Consider the following 24,117-nt stretch of genomic DNA (forward strand, 5'->3'; position numbering starts at 1 on the left):
ATATCTCGTTTCAACTTTTTTTCCTGAAACTATCCCAATCACTCAGCCTAATTTGGATATATGGACAGTGTTCATGGACAATACTTAGTGTGTATGACTGCATTTGGGAAGATTTAAATGTTTTTTCCATAGTTCGTATTAGCACAAATCACATATAATTTTTTCTTTTTTTATGAAGTATTATGCGCTGTTTTTTCTACGGGTGAATTGATTGATCCATTCACCTCGCAGATTTTTGTTTAATGGTTTTGGTAAACCTGAAGGAAAAACTCAGCAGGAAAACTGATCGTGTGTATGGGGCTTTACACACTCTGGCATTGAAGTTGTGTCAAAGTATTGCAGGAACCTTTTCTGAAGTCGCAGAAACTTCAGTAGTGTCAATTGGAACAGCTCTCATAGAGATACATGGCATTTCACATGTCCTGCGACTTGGGGTCTCACAAGTGTGAAAGGAGCCTCATAGGAAATTTTATTTTGCACCAAATACAAATGTTTATATACCAACATAAAGACAATTTTAATGCTGAATTCAATAAAAGAACAGAAATCAAATATATGCAATACAAAAAGTTATCCTTACTTTAGTCTAAAAAAGAAACAGACATGTGAAGACCAGGCCTTTCCTGAAACTTTGTTTACATGTAAAAATCAACTTTTTCGCTTGACAATCACTTTGCATCCCCACACATTATATATATTCTACACACACACACACACACATACACACACAGTGTCTCACCCCTCACATTTTTGTATATATTTTATTATATCTTTTCATGTGACAACACTGAAGAAATGACACTTTGCTACAATGTAAAGTAGCGAGTGTACAGAAAACTACAAGCCGACAGCCGCAAAGGCTGCTGGACCTTGTCGTTTTCCATGAACAGAGCCTTGTCAAACAGCGACGCGGCTGGGTGGGCAGCGCCCTGCTTGGCCACGTCTTTTTTTTTTTTTTTTTATTGTGCCAGCTAGCAGGGAAAGAATCAGGGAAAGGATCAGGGAGGTGCGGGGGCCGGTCTGCTCATAACCTGTTACACCTTTAACCTCCCTGGCGGTACGATTATTTCGGATTTTAGGTGCTAAAAGCGGTACAATTATTTTGCATGAAAATTTGGCGTTTTATATTGTAGTCCTGCAATTCTTAGGAATAACTCTCTTAAATCTGTCCAAACCAGAGTCTAGCAGACATCCCCGGGTATGATAAAGTTTGAAAAATTAAATCATAAATTATAATATAATAAATAATTATAAATAATTGTACCAAATAATAATATAACAATAATAGAAATGATTCAATAATGTAAGCAAATCAAAAACACAGAAATGTGCTCAGTTGCAGAATTGTCACTGTCATTACTTTTCAGTATTTGATGACGGATCTCCCCACAAATCGCTATCCCTCAATTCTGCGAGTGATTCTAATTTATTATCGCTGTTTTCTAGCTGGTCTAAAATCATTTTTGATGTACAGTGACAGTTTTGGTTGCTATGGGCAATCTCCAGTTTCCAGGCATAAAGAACAGTTTTTATTATATAAAACTGCATGCAGGACACTGGGCAGACCACTAGGGACAACGGGGATGTGAAATATTTACATACAGCAATGTAATCTGTAAGATTACATTATACTGTATGTTTACTGTTTGTTTCACTTTTTGAATTTGGCGCCGATCTCCGTGCCCGTGCATCGCAACGCTCGCAGGGCACGGAGATCAGCGATGTAATGCATCGAGCGAGACACGGCTCGCTCGTACAGCGGGGAGACAACGCTGGATCCGAGGGAGAAGGTGAGTAAACGTCCTCCTGGATCCAGCGATGCAGTCCCGAGTCTGACTCGGGGATACCGCTCTTGGTATAAAAAATCCACCCCGAGTCAGACTCGGGAATACCATCAGGGGGGTTAATATGGATGTAGCATGTTACAAAAGGTGAACTTTTTTATCCCCAAAAAAAAAAACGCTGCACAAATGCTGTGTGACATAAAATAATTGCAAAACCCGCCATTTTTGTCTCTAGAGTAACTGATTTAAAAAAAATAATCTATAATGTTTGGGGGTTCGAAGTAATTTTCTAGCAAAAAAGCAGATTTTTACATAAACAATAAGTGTCAGGAAAGGCCTGGTCTTCGCACGTATGTTTCTTTTTTAAACTAAAGTAAGCATAACTCTTTGTGTAATGCATATATTTGAATTGTGTTTTTTTTATTTTTTATTATTGAATTTAGCATTAAATTGCCTTTTAACCGATATGTAAACATTTGCATTTGGTGCAAAATAAAATTTCCTATCAGCCAGCAAAGTTGCAAAACATTACAATTTCCAAAAGTGGCCACAATGTTTGCCACCAATGTATATAATATGTGTTCTTTGGGATATCAGCAAACATGCTCCCTTTAATGTGTCGTCCCCTCCTGACCTTACTCTCCACCATTGTCAAGGTTTTGGAAGGATGCAGGGGCTTACACGAGGTTCACTTTCATTCTATGGGGTCAGATGAAAAGGTGTCCCTGTACACAGACAGAAGCAACCTTCTGATGAATTCACCTTCATAAACCACTAAAGAAAATTCATTTCTGACACTCTTTGATTGTCTGTATTCTCCCTGTCAGGCCATGCTACATCTCAAGAGCAAGGTCATTCAAATTGCAAATGCAGGGATTGGGGTGCCATATCCATAGAAAATCTTACTGGTGCCAGCCTGGTACATGGGGGTTCTCTTAGGTTTCTGGAGATATTTGAACAGTGTCCTAAATTTAAATGGTCTTGTTACATAGTCAGGTTGAAAAAAAGACACAAGTCCATCTAGTTCAACCATAAAAAATAAAAATAAATAAATAAAAACTATCATACAATCCCATATACCCAATCCTATACCCACAGTTGTTGCCAGTAACATGTAGAAAAAAGTGGCATCCACCCCAATCTATGACTGGCCTTTGCAGAAAGGTGCACATAGAAGGGCAATGCACATCACAGACAAAAGATTTCCTAGCACACTTACTGACCAGCCTGCAAAACAACCAAATTGGCCCTGTCTAACATTTTACGGGGGGTTAAGTTTGCACGCATTTGTAAATATAAGTGTAAACCACAGTGCCCATGCCATGTGACCTCTGTATAAACTGTGGTCCTAATTTTAAATGTCCAGAGCCTCCATAGTAGGAGCACATCTATCAATGGATAGGTTAAGGGCAGGCATGCCTGGAGAGAGCCCATACCGCCTTAACCACTCAAGGACCACCTCAAGTCGATGTACGTCGGCAGAATGGCACGGCTGGGCATAAGCACGTACCTGTACGTTGCACTTTAAGTTCCCAGCCATGGGTCGGGAGTGTGCCGCCGGCGGAGCACTCCTGACCCGGTCCTGAGCTCCGTGGCTGCGAGACCAGCTAAGGCCTTATAGGCTGAAACGCGTCAACCTTTCTTATTTGCGTTTGGTCACTGTGGCTTGTTAATAAATACTACATTTTTTAAGAGCAATCACCGGAGTGCGGATCATCTTTCCCTCATTTCCCTACTCAGCCAATCACTGTGGATCGAGCACCTGGGAACTCTGCTATCTATGTGATGTATGTGTAGTAGCACTGACTTTTTTGTTTATATGCTGGTAGGTTAATTGGCTTCTGTCCAAAATTGGCCCTATTATATGAATGTGAGTTGGGAACCTTGGATTGGGGGCTGCTTGAGGGTAGGGCCCGATGTGAGTGTGCAATGTATGTGAAGCACTGCATAAATTGACAGCGCTATATGGGTACCTTAAATAAATGATGATATATTTGATATGGTTACAGTGTCGCGCGACCACGCAACTGTCAGTTAAAGTAATGCAGTCCCGTATTGCAAATATTGGCCTGGTCATGAAGGGGGGTAAATCTTCTGAAGGTCAAGTGGTTAATAACAACAGAAATCAACATATTCACATTAACAGCTGGTCCTTGCAGTTTTTGGCAAAAAGTACCATTACTACGTACATTGTAGTCCATCAGTGAGGATTTTCACCTGACTGGCTAGCATCGGGGGTTATTTACTAAAGGAAAATCCACTTTGCACTACTAGTGCATTTGAAAGTGCACTGAATGTGCACTTGGAAGTAAAGTTGCTGTAGATCCGAGGTGGACATGGAAGGAAAATAAAAAACTGCATTTTAGCTTGCACATGATCGGATGATAAAATCAGCAGAGCTTCCCCTCATTTCAGATCTACCCCTTTAGATTTAGAGCGACTGCCTTAGGTAAATAACCCCCACCATCTATTAAGAAATAAATACAAACTTGCATCGCATTGAGATGTCCGGAGTGTTGATGTCTCATAAGTCATCCACTCATTCAGTCAACAAAAGCCCTGTCTACACTGCCGTTGCACATATTCTGTGACCAGCACACCAAATTCCTCAAACTAAACTATTCCATTCACTATATAATTGTATACAGTGTCTGTGTACTGTTTCATTACATTAGTGTACATTAACCACTTAAGCCCCGGACCAATTTGCAGCCAAAGGACCAGGCCCCTTTTTGCGATTCGGCACCGCGTCACTTTAACTGACAATTGTGCGGTCGTGCGACGTGGCTCCCAAACAAAATTGCAGTTCTTTTTTTCCCACAAATAGAGCTTTCTTTTGGTGCTATTTGATCACCTCTGCGTTTTTTATATTTTGCGCTATAAACGAAAATAGAGCGACAATTTTGGAAAAAAAAATTTTTTAATATTTTTAACTTTTTGCTATAATAAATATCCCCAAAAAATATATATAAAACATTTTTTTCCCTCAGTTTAGGCCGATACGTATTCTTCTACATATTTTTGGTAAAAAAAAAAACGCAATTAGCGATTATTGATTGGTTTGCGCAAAAGTTATAGCATTTACAAAATAGGGGATAGTTTTATAGCATTTTAATAATTTTTTTTTTACTAGTAATGGCGGCGATCAGCGATTTTTATTGTGACTGCGACATTATGGCGGACACATCGGACATTTTTGACACATTTTTGGGACCATTGTCATTTATACAGCAATCAGTGTTATTTAAATGCACTGATTCCTGTGTAAATAACACTGGCAGTGAAGGAGTTAACCACTAGGGGGCAGTGTAGGTGTTATGTATGACGTTATGTGTTTTTTTTTTATTGTAGGGGGGAGTGGCCTGGCATGTGACGCCACTGATCGTCTTTTCCTATAAAAGGGAAGAGGTGATCGGTGACATCCACAGTAGGAAGCACGGGGAGAGGTTTGTTTACACAGACCTCTCCTCGTTCTTCAGCTCTGTGACCCGATCGCGGGACACCAGCGGCGATCGGGTCCGCTGGTCCCGCGGCCACGGAGCTCACCCGACGCACGGCTGGGCACTTAAAGAGGAACGTACCAGTACGTGCTTGTGCCCAGCCGTGCCATTCTGCCGACGTATATCTGCAGGAGGCGGTCCTTAATTGGTTAATTGACCAAATAAATGTTTTTCATCTCAGCAGAAAATATCATTTGCACTTGCACCAGTAAATTCAATCTGTACATGTAGTAAAATTAAATAAAAACAAACAACACACATAAAAACTCTAAAAAGCCTAATACCCTGTACACACGGCTGGACTTTCCGACGGAAAATGTGCGATCAGATCTTGTTAGAAAATCCGAACATGTGTAGGCTCCATCTGACTTTTTCCGTCCGAATTTCCGACACACAAAGTTTGAGAGATGGATCCAAAATTTTCCGACAACAAAATCCAATCGTTTAAATTACGATTGTGTGTAGACAAATCCGAAGCACAAAGTGCCATGCATGCTCAGAATAAATTACGAGACAAAAGCTATTGGCTACTGGCACGTTTATAGTCCCGTCGTACGTGTTTTACATCACCCCGTTCTGAACGATCGGATTTTCCGCAAGACAAGTTTGGGCCAAAATCTGTCAGAAAAAAAATCAGACGGATTTTGTCATTGGAATGTCCGACCGTGTGTACAGGACAATAATAGGTGAAAAGAGTGGTGAATGCTGGACGCACTCTGGTGCCTGGTTAGTGCATCAGAGAAGTATATACCGTAAGTATATATAAAAGGTGTGGTTAAAAGTTCTGAGAGTAAAGCCATGACACACGATCGGACTTTGTACAAACTTTCCTGTGGATTTTTGTACAAAGGGCGTCGGCCGAGAACTTGTATTGCATACACACAGCAGGACTTTTTCAGCTAACTTTCACCAAATCACGTTTTATTTTGCTCTTTACCGCCACCTTTGGTCAACTTCTGTATTGTTATCTGATCTTTTGCATTGGTTCTGAGCATGCCTGTTTGTACTTTGTACAAAAGTCCTATGGTTTTCTGTACACACGATCAGACTTTGCGCCATCGGACTTTTGTTGCCACAAAGTTTGTCCATTCGCACAGCCAACAAAAGTCAGTTGAAAACCAAAAAAGTTTGTCCGATGTACACATGGTCGGATGTTGCTCCAAAACAGCTAATTTGCATGTTTGTTGTCAAAAAGTCCGACCGTGTGTATGGGCCTTAAGAAAGTCAATGTTTGGAAACAGTGTTCTGGGGGGAGAGTCCCTTTATTAAATGAGTGTCTGGTGTAATTCCTGCAGATGGTGACGAGGCCGCTTCAGGCACGAGCTGGGGCCCCCGACTACTGGAGAGGTTGGAAGGAAGAGCAAAAAAGAGAAGTGCCAGGCCAATCCTAGGGCAGCATTATTTTATCATAAAAATATATATACATGTTGTTTTCAGTAAAAGAAGCACTTACATTATGCTCAATAGGTGGAAGCTTGTCACATCCATCAAGGGATAACACAGGCGCTTGAATCCCCGTGATGTGTAAACCACGAGCGCCATTAGACTGCGGGACACTGTAGCCTCCTACTGATCACTATGTAAGTGCATCTTTTACGGCAAACAATTTATATATATTTTTATAGTAAAATAATGCTGCACTAGGTCTGGTCTGGCGCGTCTTTTTTTCCCTCTTCCTTCCAACCTGTATATGTAGTAAATAGCATGCTTGTTATACTCACTGTGGATTACTCTGATCCTCCCCTTCTTCCACAGTCCCCAATCCATCTCCTAATACAGAGCTTAGGGGGCACTCTGCACATCCTCAGTTTGGTGTGTATTGCTAGAGAGGTTTTTTTTATATTTTTTCCCCCCTTTTTTTGGGAGGGTGCTTATGATCAGCACAGGGCTAATCAGCACTGTCCAGACAGAGGGTCAGGGGTTCTGCGGCCTCATAGGACAGTCAGAGAAGAATGAAAACTCCTCCTACAAACTTTAACCAGTGCTCACCCGGACACTGATAGAAGTAACAAGACTGTTATATACGGCTGATGATTAGCGGTTTATAGTTACTAAAACGATTGCATTTCCATGTTCTGTGTACGGTGGGAGACCAGATATAGTGAATGCGGGGTCCTGGGCTTAGTAACACTTTAATGTTATCAGTGCTGAAATGGTGAAAAGTAAACCAATTGATTTGGTTGGTCAGTGGTGTTTTTTTTTGTTTTGTTTTGTTTTTTTCAGCAAACTACATCTAAAATCCATAATAACCATGAAGAAAAGTTTTAACTAGTTTTGGAATTTTATAAATAGACCCCGACAAGCTCCCGGTGATAATAAATGGATGACATTAATACACAGAGCAGAGAATAAACTCAAGATGGACATCCAATGATATCAGAGAATAAATTGATGATGTTTGGCATGAAGCTGTGTGATTGGCTGCAAAAGTGTGAGAGAGAATCCCTCCCCCTTGGAGTTACAAGTCACCACACTTATTATTGCATGAAGTAAAGTGCAGTAACTCAAAGTGACCAAACGTGACCCTTACCTTCAGAAGACTGAAATTGGATTGTTTGCAATGACTTACTGTGATCTGGTTATGTGTAGTGGCAGTGCCTACTGTTAAACCGCACACACACTATTAGATTTTCTGCAGATTTTTGTCCTCAGATTTACCAAAACCATATAATATGAGGTCAAACCTTAGGAGTTTCAACTTGTATGCAATCAGGCAGGCCCTTGTACTACATGGTTTTGGTAAATCTGAAGACAAAAATCTGTAGAAAATCTAAAAGTGTGTATGGGGTCTTAGGTAGATGGTCCTTGTGATTGTATGAACTTCCTAGCAGGATGTCATTTAGATCAGTGGTCATCAACCCTGTCTTCAGGACCCACTAACAGGCCAGGTTTGCAAAAAAACTGAAATACATGACAGGTGATATCATTTTCTACTCAGTGATTGCAGTATTCTAGTCTGTATCTCCCCGAGGTAATACATAAAACCTGGCCTGTTAGTGGGCCCTGAGGACAGGGTTGATGACCACTGATTTAGCTGACAAGGGTCTCCGCCTGGCCGCCCACTCCCCGCGCACTCCATACTAACATGTGCTCAGATGGGATGAAGGCAGTGATGTGGTGACAGTGAAGGGGCAGATTGCTCCCACTATGGCTCTGACCACTCTCTTCTCCCCCTCCAGGCTTGGGTTAGCTGCTGTACCTGAGAGGTCTGAAGTCATAGATGACCGCATCCATAAGCCCAAAAAATCTAGCAAGGGCAGATCAAAATCCAGGAAGCACTCTGGTAAGAACTGCTGAATTTGGTGCTGTCTGTGTAATTTACTGCCCATAAAGAACATTGTTACTTGTAGCAACATGTCTTCTTCTGCTCCCTCTATCTACACTATATTGCCAAAAGTATTGGGACACCTGCTTTTACATGAACATGACATCCCAGTCTTAAGGCCCGTACACAAGGTTGGAAAATCTGAAGATAAGCTTCGCCTGACGAAGGATCTGCCGATTTTCTGATTGTTAGTATGCTGCTTTTGACAGCCGATTATGACAAAAACTGCATGTGCAGGCTTGAAAATTTTTGTCTGATGCGACCACAACGTCCAATTTTCTTTTCATTAGTACGGTTTTCTGACAACACAAAATGAATCTGAAGAGCAAGACTAGGCATGCTCAGAAATGAAAGAACACATACAAAACAATTCGACACATTATGTCACTTCTGACATTGAATTCTGTCGGTAGAAAATTTTATGATGGCATCAAACTAAAAACATGCAAATTTGTCCAATAATCTGACCATGAGTACAAGGCTTAAAGCCCCATACACACTATCAGATTTTCTCCTTGAGATTTACCAAAACCATATAATATGAGGTCAAACCTTAGGAGTTTCAATGTGTATGCAATCAGGCAGGCCCTTGCACTACATGGTTTTGGTAAATCTGAAGACAAAAATCAGCAGAAAATCTGATAGTGTGTATGGGGCTTTAGTCCATAGGGTTCAGTATAAAGTTGCCCCACCCATTGCAGCTATAACAGCTTTGACTCTTCTAGAAAAGCTGTCCACAAGGTTGAGGAGTGTGTTTATGGGAATGTTTGACCATTCTTCCAGAAGCACATTTGTGAGGTCAGGCACTGATGTTGGACAAGAAGGCCTGGCTCGCAGTCTCTGCTCTAATTCATCCCAAAGGTGTCCTATCAGGTTGAGGTCAAGACTCTGTGCAAGCCAGTCAAGTTCCTCTACCCCAAACTCACTCATCCATGTCTTTATGGACCTTGCTTTGTGCACTGGTCCAAATCATTTGGTGGAGGAGGGATTATGGTGTGGGGTTGTTTCTCAGGGGTTGGGCTTGGCCCCTTAGTTCCAATGAAGGGAACTCTTAGGCCGCGTACACACGCGCGGACTGTTGGCCCAACCTTGTCCGCTGAACAGTGTTTGGGCGGACAGTCCGCTCGTGTGTGGGCTTTCAGCGGACAGTTTCAGCGGACAGTTGGACGGACAAGGTTTTACGGAAATTCCGAAAAACTGTCCGCTGAAACCTTGTTTCAACGAACAGTCCGCCCGTGTGTAGGCTTGTTCGTCAAACTAAGTTCCGCGCATGCTCAGAAAGGATTTTCAAGCCGAAAGTTATAATGCAGTGTATAGGACGTCGTATTTTGCGTCCCGTCGTACGTGCCGTTCACGTCATCGCGCACGGTTTCAGCAAACTGTTCGTTCGTCGTGTGTGGCCATGTCCGTCCATGCTAAGTTTGAGCGGACTGTTCGCTCAAACTGTTGGACGGACAAAGTTGGGCCAACAGTCCGCGCGTGTGTACGCGGCCTTAGGCTCGGTTCACACAGGGGGCGACACAAGGCGACACGATTTGCCTCGCCGCGACCTCAGCGCCGACTTGCAAATGACTTCTGTATAGAAGTCAATGCAAGTCGCCCCGAGGTCGCCCAAAAGTAGTACAGGAACCTTTTTTCTGAGTCGGAGCGACTCGAGTCGCTCCTCTTAGAACGGTTCCATTGTACAGAATGGGGGCGACTTGTCAGGTCGCGGCACGGCAAGTCGTGTCGCCCCCTGTGTGAACCGGCCCTTAAGGCGTCAGCATACTTAGATGTTTTTGACAATTTAATTCTCCCAATTTGTGGGAAACCTTTGGGGATGACCCCTTCCTGTTCCAACATGACAAAGCAAGGTCCATAAAGACATGGATGAGCGAGTTTGGGGTGGAAGATCTTGACTGGACTGCATAACCCTCTCCAGACCTCAACCGGATACAAAATCTTTGAGCCAGGCCTTCTTGTGCCTGACCTCACAAATGCCCTTCTAGAAGAATGGTCAAACATTCCCATAGACACACTCCTAAACCTTGTGGACGGCCTTCCCAGAAGAGTTGAAGCTGTTATAGCTGCAAAGGGTGGGCCAACTCAATATTAAACCTTACAGACTACGACTGGGATGCCATTAAAGTTCATGTGCGTGTAAAGGCAGGTGTCCCAATACTTTTGGCAATGTAGTCTATTTCAGGTCCCTTTCTGATCATCATGTGATATAGTCTGCCACCTCTTATCTCCTTTTTCTCTGTTACATAGTTTAGAAAGGAGTCAGTGTATTAATGTGCATTGTCTTCTCTCCACCAGATGGATCCACCTCGCAGGTCTACCAGCCGGCCACAGCCATGTATACTGACACTCGCTGCATTCGTAGGAAGAAGCGTCCATCTCGACAAGACCCACTGTCTCGCCTGTCCGCTCTGAGGGATGAGCTTTGCCACCGTTCGCTGTCTGACGACCGGGCTGCCATACTGACCAGCACCGAGCCTGACGATTCCAGCGGCCATGCCACCCTTCTGTGACCATCCTTAGAGAGAGGCCTGTATTATGGGCCCTTTCTGTCTCTTGGTGCTGACACAATCCACCCTCCCTCTGAAAAAAAAAAATGTGAGCAGCAAGTTGTGCGTTCATTCCTACCTCACCAACCCTGTGTGTGCACGGAGGAGAGACTTAGCCTCACATGTTGCAAACATGTACAGTGTTAAGACGGCTGCTGGTGGGGGCACACATGCTGGTCACAGCTTGGCACTTTGTATGACCATAGCACATGTGGCAGCTCTGAGAACAAAGCCACGTCTCACAGCCCAACCCACCCAATGGTGTTTTTATGTGAACCGTAGCAGAGAGTCGTGCTGTGAATCTAGCCAAGCCGTTTACATGAACATGCCACGGCGTGTCTGTGTATACATGTGTTTGTACGTGTACCCGCTAATGGGTGCGCCTTGACTACGCAGTACATAGAGAGAATATTTAGACATAAATGATATATTTTATTGTGTAGGGATTAGACTGATTAGATGTTTGTATTATTGGGGAAGGACATCACTAAAGCTGCTGAATGACATCCATCTAGTTTGCACTACCTATTCATGTGTTTAATCATTATTGTTATTTATTTTATTTATTTTTATTGTGGCTGGCTTCTCCAGAACCTTCATTAGCAGTGCAGCCCACTCCCATCTCCACCTCCGGAGGGGCCAGCCACGACAGAGGGGATCTTATCTGGGGTGTTCACATGTGGTCATGCTGTGTGGGGAATTTGGTATACATTTTAAAGGAAACCTGTCATAAGAAAAACATTGCTGACTTAATGTTGGTCACCTGGCTGTTTTCCTAATGCCGTGTACACACGACCGGTCTTTGAGGGACTAGGTCCGACAGTCTTTCCGACGGACTTTCAGCAGAGTTCCGGCAGACTTTCTGAATGAACGGACGCACACAATCATATCAAAGTCCGACGGATTTGAACGTGATGACGTACGACCGAACTAGAATAAGGAAGTTCATAGCCAGCAGCCAATAGCTGCCCTAGCATCGTTTTTTGTCCGTCGGATTAGCGTACACACGAACGGATTTCTCAGCCTGGCGGGAAAACCTGTTCTATTTCTAAAGTCTTTTTTGGCAAGCAAAGGTCCGATGAAGCCCACACGCGATCAAATTCAGTCCGTCGGACCTTTGCTGTCAAAAAGTCTGGTCGTGTGTACGTGGCATTAGTTTATTCCTTTCGGAGTCACTAACCGGAAATAAGTCAATACATCAGGAAAGTCAGAAGAAGTCCTCATCTCCATCCTTGTTCGAAATATCCAAGCCAGAAGGTCAGCCAATTGCTGTTTTGAAAAGGAGAGGCCATCAGTGGTGGCCTCTAAGTTTTTGTCATGACAGGTCACCTTTAAGCACATGAAGAAGTAGTACAAGCTGTTCTGTAACTTCTTTTGTTGCCCTTTGCTTTTCTTAAAAGCTTCTCTTTTTTTTTCTTTATGATGTAATGGGCATAAAGCCCTCCTGGGCCGGAATCATATGGCAGGAGGTCCCACAGATCGCATGTGATATTCTCCATAAGCTGCTATTGTGATAGCTCAGATGTTGGAATGCGATGGTTGTGGCAGAGGGAATATTTGAGGTAATCGTGTAAGCAATAATTTCCAGAAACTGCTGCAGATGGTTTAGCTCTTTTGTCACATTTCCTCCCAGAATGTCTTGTATCACCGGGTCACCTTCTTCCAGGACTGCTGACATGGAACGCCTGACCGTCCCATTAGCTAGGTGACTCCAAACACATAAGGTTTTCACAAACCCATATTAGTGCCAACGATACAGAAGAGAAATAAAAGTACTGCTCAGTGACGGGAAGGGGCCTATCTGTCATCCACATCCATCACACGCGGTCCTTAATGTGGTCAGCTGTTCCTTAGCAGAGTTGTCCTCTTTAGATAATTTATGTCGAATATGAAAAGAACCTGTTGTGTGTAAATCCTGGAATGAACAGACCACAAATTATGAATGCTTTGGGTGTTCCATTAACGCCAAAGAACCTCAAATAGCTCCTACAAGATGACGTGTCCACCATGTGAGGTCACTAGCACAGTCCCAAGTGTTCCTAGGTTTCATAAGTATGAGGTCATTTGGTTATTAGATGGAATGCAGGCGTGTGTTATCTTTGGATGGATTGATACAGATGTAGACACAGGTCCATTCTTGCCCCTGGCAGGAATAATTACAGGAGGCAATCTGAGAGGCAGCTACAACCTGAAACATGAGACCGTTTCTGTAAAATCCCCCTTTGGTTGAGATAGATTTTGTATTTGTTTGATGAAAGTGAAAGGGGCTGGGTCAGAGCTGCGTTAGATTTGAGTGGTGGCTGTGATTGAGGTTAAATCTTGAGTGGAAGTTGCGATTGGCATTAGATCTAAGTGGTGACTGCAAATGGTATTAGATCTAAGTGGCGGCTGTGATTGGCATTGAATCTGAGTAGCAGCTGCAAACAGACCTACAATTGTTCTCATAAGTTTACATACCCCTGGCAGAATTTGAAATGCAGTTTATAAAAATTTTAAAAAAGTGATAAGACCAAACAAATGATTAAAGTGATTGTAAACGCACACCTTGTAAAACAACCCATTCAGTTAAAAAATAGAAATGAAAGGCAAAACATTTGTGTATAGATTTAAAAAACCATTATAAACACCTTTTTTCCTTTTTTTATAAGTGATCACATACCCTCTGTTCTCAGCTGCATAAGAGCTGGAGGAGAAACAGCAGCACACTGATTTTCCCTAGTTAAAGGCTGTGTAGAGGGTGGGGTGTCAGGACACGTCTCATCATTGGAGTTCCCTGCATAGATAGAGAACTGACCACACTGTGTTCTCCCGCTTAGGCTTCAGGCACACCGCTTATTGTAAACGCTGTTTCTCCTGACAGGAGAAAATCTGTTTTAAAACGCACCTAAGCTGCATTTTTTCAAACCAGTTTTGATAAGTTTAGCAGCATTTGGTGTTTGGGAGTTTATTTCATTGGTCAGAATTTGTATTTATTTCTGGCCATCAAAATGAATAAATGCTGAAGTACTAAAGTGCTAGGTACGTTTAGACACGTTTATGCACATTTGGCGTTTTAAATGCTGGTAAACTCTTGTCCTGAAAGCAGTTTTTGTGCTTTCAGAGAAATGGCAGTAAACTCAGCAGCCTGTAAACTCCTATAAACGACTATGTGTACATGGACACATAAGATAACACAGAGGAGAATTCAGGGACTTCAGAAAAAAAATGCCCAACTGCTCCTAAATGTCAGTTTAGCAGCTGCAGTGTACATGAGGCCTTAGTGTGGTCAGTTTTTTAATAGGAAAGCAGAGGGACTGGCAGGAACAGCAGGGATTTCACACAATGGAAGCAACACAAAGAACAGGATACTTTCTCATACAAGTACAGTGGAACCTTGGATTACGAACATAATCCGTTCCAGGAGAATGCTTGTATTCCAAAGCACTCGCATATCAAAACGAGTTTCACCATAGAAGTCAATGGAAACGAAGATAATTTGTTCCGCATTGAGTTCTATTGCATGCAATACCGCATGTGGCCAGAGATGGGGGGTGCCGGAGAGCCTCTGAAATACTTGGAAATGGAGTATTTACAAGTTCTTTCCTTGTTTTTCCGAACGGCTCCGAACCGTTCCAAGTGTCTCTGGTGCCCCCTCCCCCCGCCCCCCACACCTGGTCAAATGCGGTATTGCACACCGCATTAGCTTGAAGTCTTCTCGTTTTGCGAGACAACACTCGCAAACCGAGTCAGAATTTAAAGAAAAAAGTTGCTTGTCTTTCACAACGCTCGTTAACCGCGTTACTCGTTAACCAAGGTTCCACTGCACATAGTACAGCAGAAACATATCAAGAATATGAAGTGTTGTAGTAACATATTCTTTAAAATAAATTGTTAAGCATCACGGAATAGCACTATCATTGCACAAACCATAGCTTTACCAGAAAATAATAAAATGGTCTTAAAGTGGTTGTTTTTTTTTATCTTCATTCATTCTATAAAAAAAACCTTCTGTGTGCAGTAGCCCCCAAACCCACTTAATACTTACATGAGCCCCATCTTGATCCAGCAATGTGCAAAAGAGTCTCGTCTTTCAGGGGACTCTCGCTCCTCATTGGCTGAGGCAGCAGCAGGGCCCATTGGCCCCAGCTGCTGTCAATCACAGTCAGGGAGCCAATCAGAAAAGGGAGGGGCGGGGCCTAGTCACAGATGTGTGTGTGTGTGAATAGACACACAGAGCTGCAGCTCGGGAGCGAGTCTACTTGGGTGCCCCTAGAGCAAGCTGCTTGTTTTTGGGGGGACTTGGCAGGAGGGAGGGGCCCAAGGGTGTCGGTGGGGGACCCGAGAAAAGGAGGATTTGCTCTGTGAAAAACAACTGCACAGAGCAGGTAAGTATGACATTTCTGTTATAAAAAAAAACAAAAAAACAGGACTTTAATAACACCAATAACAGCCTATAATGTGCGATAGTTGTGAACACGGCTCTTCATTTTCTCATGTGATGATTATGATTGAAGCTCTTTTTTTTAATGTAGCAAAGCCGCCCATTCTTCTTGGCAAAAAGCCTTCAGGTCCTGTAGATTTTTTGGTTGTATTCCATGAAGTGTGTGTGTGTGAGATCTTTCTAGCATGGATCAATGAGTTTGTGATGGCCACTGCAGTACCTTCTTTTTTTTCTGCTTCAGCTACTGAAAAGTCAACTTGTTTTGGATCATTGTCATGTTGGAAAGTCCAACTGTGTGCTTTCTAGACTGATGAATGCAAACTGTAGCCACCGTAGCTCACACGCCCCAAGAACAGCAGGGGATCCAGGGCCATGCTTAACTTTAGGGATGGTGTGCTTCTTCAAAGGTCCTGTTGACTCTCTCCTAACATAACATTTATTGTTGTGACCATTACGTTCATTTAGGCCCCTTTCACACTGAGACGTTTTTCAGGTGCTACAACATTAAAAATAGCGCCTAAAAAAGCTTCTCTTTTCACTCCAGTGTGAAAGTCGGAGGGCTTTCACACTGGAGCGGTAAAAAAAGTCCTGCTAGCAGCATCTTTGGAGCGGTGTATTCACCACTCCTAAACCGCTGCTACCCATTGAAATCAATGGGGCAGTGCGGCTATACCGCCGGCAAAGCACCGCTGCAGAGGCACTTTGAATCCTTTTTCAGCCGCTAGTGGGGGTTAAAACCGGCCCGCTAGTGACCGAATACTGCTGCTAAATCGACGGTAAATCGGCACTAAAAATAGCACCGCTTTACCACCGACGCCCATACCGCCCCAGTGCGAAAGAGGCCTTATGGTGTTATCACTCCAGAAGTTTTGAGGCTGATGTTTAGCATGCTGTAAGCGGGCCGTTTGTGGCGTTGGTGCAGCAAAAATAGCTAACATTTTACAAACTCTGCTGGGTGTATGTAAACTAATGAGCATAACTGTATATCTGAATGTTGGCTGCGATTGGCATTAGTTCTTAGTGATGGCTGTGAATGGAGTCAGATCTGAGTGGCGGCTCTGAATGGCATAAAGATCTATGTGGCAGCTGCCAATATAATTAGTTTTGAGTGGTGGCTGCGATTGGCATTAGAACAGAGTGATGGCTTGTGATCTGCATTAGATCTAAGCAGTGAATGTGAATGGCATCAGATCAGAGTGGCGAATTACGTTTGATTGGAGCGTTTGCCATCTTCCTTGTTGCAATCCATTCTAGGGAAGGTCTCCCAGGATTCCCTTCTCATTGAAAGACTCATGTTCATCTTGCTGTGAGTTTGGTGGAGTTAATTGGGGTTCCTGTTGATGGTCTCTCCGTCCTTCCTATTATAATGTACTGTAGTATTAATTGAAGCGGTGCTCTGGTTTCAGCAGTAATGTCAGTGGTGGAAGGACAGACAGCTGCAGACTTCTGTGATCTGTGTGTCCATCTGTGGGTCATTTTGGCTGTCCAGGGATGTGAGAGTAGATGGATATGTGTTGTTTCCAGCTGTTGGATGGTGTTACCCATCTGCCGTATACCACAGTGAGGAGACAGGAGAGAGCTCCTGCGTTCATCTGTCTTCGGTCTGTTTGAATTCACAGTTTGGTCTGTTCACTCCCGGTGTATATTGCGAGGTCTTGACACGGCAAAATCGGACACTGGATAAGAATTTTTTGTCAGACGATATATATTTCCACAGAGCGGATAACTCTTATGAGAGGTGCTACCCTTACATGATGAACTGTGTCATGTACACATGGTACATATGAGTCCAGCGTGCACAGTGTAGGTCATGTCACGTATACGTGGTACATACAAGTCCTGTGTGCACAGTGTAGTAAGTGTCATGTACACATGGTGCATATAGTTCCTGTCTGCACAGTTTAAACCGTGTCATGTTACTGACCATATCTGCACCATTTTGGATTTGATTCGGCACATAACTTACTTAGTGGTGGATAGAGGGTCACTTGCTCGGGGCTCATCTTGTACATACCCGTTCATTATTAATCCTTTGGAGCTTTTCCTTGTTTTACATGGCCGAAGGTATTCTTGTTGTTTCTATGTGCTAATATCAAAGTCTACATATAAGAATAATATATATAAATCTATATAGAGAAATATATATATAGTGAGAGAGAGAGAGGAAGAGACTTTATCTATATATAGTATCTTTTATTTTTCTATCAAGCTGCTGCTAGCCACAGGGCTAGTTGTGAGTAGTAACTGGCCCCTGTGGACAGAGTCATCTGATTCCCTCTGGAGATTAGCACGCTTCCTCTCTGGTCGGGATCGGCTGTCGGTGCTATAGACGTCTGGCTATCATTTCAGTTGTTTCTTTGGTGCATAGGACTAGCCAGATAGCCAATTAATATTTCGGTGATCTCTGGCTAAACCATTTCTCTTGCGTGCTGTACAGCAGTAAAGTGACATCACGGGGGGGGGGGGGGGGGGGGCATCTGACTGTTGCCCGCAGGGTGTCTGTCTTACAGTGCCGTCAAACCTTCCACAGATTCACAGTTCAGATGATTGTCGCTCAGGTGTCTGACTCCTGGCTTCTAGCTTTACTCATATGATGGCCTATTGCCTTCCTAATCACCAGACACCTCAATATTCTGTACTGTGCAAAACCAGCCAAGGAGCGAGTGCCACTATTGCCACCCGCAAGATATTCGAGCGCCCTATTTTTATTTTAGGGTCCATCTATGTGTGGCTGGAAGGTGACGAATTGGGAGACATTATGAAGAAGCACATTGGGGTACCTGTCTCCGGAGCATTGCAGAGATTCCAGGTGTGGTTAACCTCTCTGGGCAGAATGCGGTCTGCAGCTGGAGGGGGTGATCTGCTGGTGCCCCTTCAGTGCCTTATTGCCATCAGAAGCACATATGCCATCTCAGATATACCTGTTGAAGCCTTAGCTTGTCAGTAGAGAAGAGGTGATAAGCTGGTAGGGTTTGTCTTACATTGAAGGGTGCTATTCATAGACACATTATCTTTCACTGCTCATCCAAGGTTTTCTTTTGTTGCCGGTGACCAGTTCTGGTGCTCTCTGACAACCTTCAATCTACATTGTGCCAAAGTTTCTAGATATTTCTTATTGAATGTGTTCACCAAATGGGCTCAATCATTCCTACAGGAAGCAAGCTGCCATTCTTCCAGCAACACATAAAGTTTTGAACCCAGGTAAATGAGAGACAGGTGAAATCCTCCCAGGCAATTTTATAGAAACTAAAGTAAGACATCTTTAAACTGCTGCGCTTTTTTGCAAGTAGATGAGCTACACTTGAAATATAAAGTTGCTGAAAACGCTTTTAGCAAAATAGTTCAAATAATTCTCTGAATTGCTTTCAGAAAATGAGATGGTGAATCCGAAATAAGGACACTGTAGCGTTTTTCAGTGCTGACTTTAATAATAAGCCCCATTTTCTTGCAGAACTATGTCATTGATTGCGTGCTAATCTCTTGACATTAGAACCAATATTGGTTAATCTCTTGGTGGTTAACAGACTAGCCACAAATGACCTGATAAATGCAGGCATCGAGGCAAATTTGTCAGGCTTTCTACAGGTGTGGTGAAAGCTTCTATACTTGAAGTGATTATTAGTGTACATTTTCCACGGTTGGAAACATTTTGACCAATAGGAAAGAGATTAGGGGAACAAAGCTTTGAAATCATTTGTACTGCTGCCACTTTCAGCCCCATAAGGAAGAAGATCCCAGCAGCTCCCCATGACGGCTGGGTTGTGTTAGGATTGGCAGATGATTCTTAGGTTTTGTCAGACATCTTCCATTGGATCCTAACAATATCTTATGAAGGCTCATTATTTCACGATCATACAATGAGCCCTAGTCAATCTCCCAAATCTCTCAGTAGCCAAGGCTTTCTCCACGATCGCTAAAATATAGTTGTGTGCAAAATACAGAGGGGGACATCCCAAAAGGGGCACTGGCAGTCTGCTTGCTGCTTTAGGCTTTGCACTGAAAGACACCCTCTTCCCACTCCTTTGTGTGACATACACTATAGATTGTAAGTGCCAGGAGACCACGCCATCTTGTCAGTTCCTCATTCCCCAGTCTGGTCACTCATGTTGGGGAATCTCTTGATTCCTCGCAGGAGGGTGAAGAAAGCACTGAGTAGCGCAGTGGTGACACACTCACGTCTATTACACTTGTGTATTGCGTGCTTGCAACAAGCGTGACCTTTGTGCATTTTCCTATTAGCCTTTAGACACAAGCGGAGCACGAATGAAGCGCACATTGACACCTGACATGTCCCGTCACTCGTCTTCTGCTGTCAGGTGTTTCAATATAGAGGTCACAATTATTTTGGAGTTTGTGTTCCTATTCCTCCCCCCTATGGGGGTGTTTCAGGGCAGATGAAAGGATGAACAATGTCCTACTCTTCTAATCTTATTAATAATAATAATACGGGAGTGAGGCAAATGATCACAGTCTTGGTGATGAGGTTCAGACTTCAGGAAGCATATAGATTAGAGTGTTACAATAAGAAGCAAGCCTGCTCTGATCTTCAGTGTGTGGCACAAGACAAATTTTCTGGAGTTCTGTCATTTCTGTGCACAGCCGACATTCTGGGATTTTAATAGGATTATTCCACCCAAAACTGATATTTTACTGGTAGAAACTAGATAATATTTCACCTTATGGTTACTCATATCTCTCAGGGATTTTGGCTGTGACCATGATGAGGACTCCCTCTGTGCTTGCTAGATTATAACTTTATATTATACTATGGATAATGAAGCAGGAGGACTGGGAGCACCCAACAAGTGGGAAGAACAAAGCCACAAATTCTGACAGGGAAATTTCATCACTGGAGTTCCCAAGAGATATAAGAAATCAGTAAGCGACTCAGCCCACCATGTTCCACCAGTAACTGAACTATCACTTTTTGGTGGAGTAACCCGGCTCTGTATCACAGAATGTAATCCCAGCAATGAGAATGTCAGACCGGCACTGGTGCTCCGGCTGTTTTATGTTAAAGGTTTCCAAGAGATTCTCCCGCTGAACACACAACCCAGAAACCTTACATTGGTGCTTGAAACATTACGGAGCAGAATCTGGGTCTCCGGTTTTATCAAAGTCATTCGAGTAATAAACACCTCACACCTAGAAACCAGACAGAGTCATTTTCAATAAATATTTGTACAAGTGAATGCATATTTAATGAAACAAAGAAAACTCTTACAATAAATATATGAAATCTGTTTTACATTCTTTCTTCTTGTGTCTTCATTCGCCGATAAGTAGATTTTGTGATCTAAGGCCATTAGAAGGTAGGCAATCTAATGGGACAGGGCTCGCCAGAGGTGAAATCCAAGTAATAGTTTGGTAAAAGCCCAAAGTAAGTGGATGGCTGGTTGACCGTTCTCAAACCAAGACTAATAAAGTGACACCAAGACTCTCCAGGCCTAATATACAAGACTTGGCGTACTTCCCCACAGACACCATGGATCTTCAAAAGAGATTTGAATCAGATTGTGGCTTATAGATAGGAAGAAAATGTGGGGTTTATTTACTAAAGCTTCCAGGTTTTATTGCCAAAGCTTCATTGAACACGCTGAAGTTAGAAGCCGATTGGTTTCTCTGCAGAAGTGAGACCGATTTTGCACTCTTCAGGTTTAGTAAATAAACACCTGTATCTCTTCATAAACAAGCATTTACACTTTAGACTTTGTGATGGGACCAATATCTTATTGAGAATCCATACATTAAAATACTATAATAGACTCAAAAATCTATGGAGAGTCCATCTAGTACACATTATAGACCAAAAATCTATAGAGAATCCATTATACACTATAATTGAACAATAACCTATGGACAGTTCTAATAGACCAACATTCTATAGAGATTCCATGCCTTTATAAACTATCATGGACCAAAACCTATTGTGAATTGGGGGTGTTTAGCTCAGTGGTAGATGCCTTTTTACAGCGAGTCCATGTCACATATGAGTTATAGTTAAGTGCCCGTTAGCCCACTTTCAACTTCACTCAGCAACAAATAATAAAAAAAATACCAAGCTGCCTGGCTCTTAGGCTCACCGAGCCTTGTTTGCAGTACCTTACTGCACAGGCCCACTCCTGGCCTCCAGATATGGTTCACTGGCCCTACCTAGGTTTGTACATTCATTTCAAGAGTTCCATGCTTTCTCCAGACTCCCTAAACTCGCTAGCCACATTGGCTTTCCCAGTCTCCTAGACCCTCTATTGGTCTACCAGGCTTGCGTAGCCATCCTGACCTTCCCAGTCCTTTGGACATGAAGTCCCCCTCAACAGGGATGCAATCTCTGACAGAAACAACCAGGTCTCCTGACAGGGGTCTGTCTCCAAATGGTAGTGACTGCCCAGAGCTATGCTCTGATCTGTCTTATAACAATCCTGGCCACCTGTACGGCTTTCAGCCCCGATCCATAATGAACAAATCCAGAGAAGACTTAAACAGTTTTCTCTGCTCACAAAACATCTGCTGGTGCTTCTTAAACTGACTCTGAAAGACCTATGTCCTTTTTAAACCCATTTATATAGTGGCAGGGACTCTCGCTGTCAAACTTTAGAGACTCCACACTATACGCTATAATAAATCAAAAACCTATAAAGAGTCTATCTGGTATACAGTACACAATAATGGACCAAAAGCCCTTTTGGCGAGTTCATCCATTATACACTATAATAGTCCACAGACCTATGGAGAGTCCTTGTATTATACACTATGATATGCCAAAATGTATACGTCCATCTGTTCATCAGTTATATGCTATAACAGACTGATAACCTATGGACAGCCTATCCATTAGGACACTAAAGTAGACCACAAACCGATGGAGAGCTCATCCATTATACACTTTAATAGACCAATAACCAAAGGAGAGTTTACATAAATGTACGACGAGTCTGTAGCCAAAAACCCAGGAAGAGTTCACCCATTATACACTGTAATGTAATGATCAACAGCCAAAGGAAAGTCCACATATTATATTCTGTAATATGCCAATAACCTATAGAGAGTTCACCCAGTATACACTATAACAGACCAAAAACCCACAGAGAGGCTACCAATTATACACTATAGTAGACAAAACGCCAGTGGAGAGTTCATCCAATATACACTATAAGAGATTAATAATCTATAGAGAATCTATCCGTCATATACTATAATAGACCAATAACTTGCGGAGAGTTCATCCAGTACAGGCATACCCCACTTTACATACCCTCACTTAGCATACACTCCTAAATACGGACACATTGGCATCTATGGGAAATCGTGGTCAGCTTAACATGGCACTGCTCCTGAATCATAAGTGACAGGGACACCAAACTTGGGGAGCACCTGAGAGGGGACCCAGGGCTACAACATATACTATTTTGGGATCGGCCAGCTTGCCTAGTTAATCATGGAGACTCCATCTATTATAAATTATAATACCATGGAAAGTTTACTTTACCTTATAACAGACAATCCATAGAGAGTCCATCCATTATACAATATAAGAGACTATTAGCCTACAGAGTAGTGATGGCAAACCTTGGCACCCCAGATATTTTGGAACTACATGATGCTCAACTACACTGCAAAGAATCATGAAAAATGTAGTTCCAAAACATCTGGGGTGCCAAGGTTCGCCATCACTGCTATAGAGGGTTCACAGCATTATATACTATAGTAGACCCATATGCTTTAGAGCAGGGGTGGTCAACCATGTGGTCTGCGGAGCCCTCTGATGTGGCTCAGGACCTCAAACGAGGGAAGTGCATGCCCGTGTTCTGGGATGGTGGGTCAGCAAGCCCAGATCGCAATCAACAGGTTACTGACCCACCATCCCAGAGCAACAGAGTGCATTGAGCCAGCAGCAGACAAAACAGATGGCCGCGGAAGGAGCATGAGCCGCATAAGCCGGTGCTTCCTCTGTGGCACCAGCTGCTGTCCCAGGCAAAGTGATACCAAGTGCACTTCACCTGGGTCCTTTCTAGCAGCCTGGAGAGCAATGCCAGCAGAGGTTGGAAGAGGAAAAGGTCAGTGTATTAAATATCACAAACACTGCACTTTTGTAATGAGCATATTGGCACTTATAAAAATAGGATTTTTATATACAGCTTACCTGTAGAATCCTTTTCTTGACAGTACATCACGGGACACAGGAGCTTCATTACATAGTGGGTTATATAGGCACCTCTGGTGATTGGACACTGGTTAACCCCCAATTAAGGAGAATTCCTCCCCTATATAACCCCTCCCATATGGGAGGTACCTCAGTTTTGTAGCAAAGCAATAAGAAATCACGTAAAACCCAAGAAGGGCAGGAGCCCTGTGTCCCGTGATGTACTGTCAAGCAAAGGATTTTACAGGTAAGCTGTTTATAAAAATCCTATTTTCTTGACCATACATCACGGGACACAGGAGCTTCATTACATAGTGGGATGTCCCAAAGCAATGCTCAGTTTGAGGGGAGGGAGACACAGATCAGAATCATAGACCGCCATGGACCAGAGGATCTAAA

At 43.0% G+C, this 24,117-nt stretch overlaps 1 protein-coding gene across 3 annotated transcripts in view; it reads left to right on the forward strand.

Moving 5' to 3' along the window:
• IGSF9B (immunoglobulin superfamily member 9B) overlaps window positions 1–18,039 on the forward strand; it is a 107,532-nt gene extending 89,493 nt beyond the window's left edge. For 2 of the 3 annotated variants that reach the window (XM_077457902.1, XM_077457903.1), the window contains exons 19-20: window positions 8,464–8,567; window positions 10,908–18,039. In XM_077457902.1, coding sequence (XP_077314028.1) covers window positions 8,464–8,567; window positions 10,908–11,122 — 319 coding nt within the window. In that variant the 3' untranslated portion in view covers window positions 11,123–18,039. The remainder of the gene's footprint in view (window positions 1–8,463; window positions 8,568–10,907) is intronic. The other variant, XR_013263253.1, reaches the window with a different exon arrangement.
• Window positions 18,040–24,117: the final 6,078 nt, after the last annotated feature.

This window comes from Lithobates pipiens, unplaced genomic scaffold (genome assembly GCF_037356315.1).
Source record: "Lithobates pipiens isolate NorthernLeopardFrog02 unplaced genomic scaffold, aLitPip1_a1.2 Scaffold_27, whole genome shotgun sequence".
Classification (NCBI taxonomy): domain Eukaryota; kingdom Metazoa; phylum Chordata; class Amphibia; order Anura; family Ranidae; genus Lithobates; species Lithobates pipiens.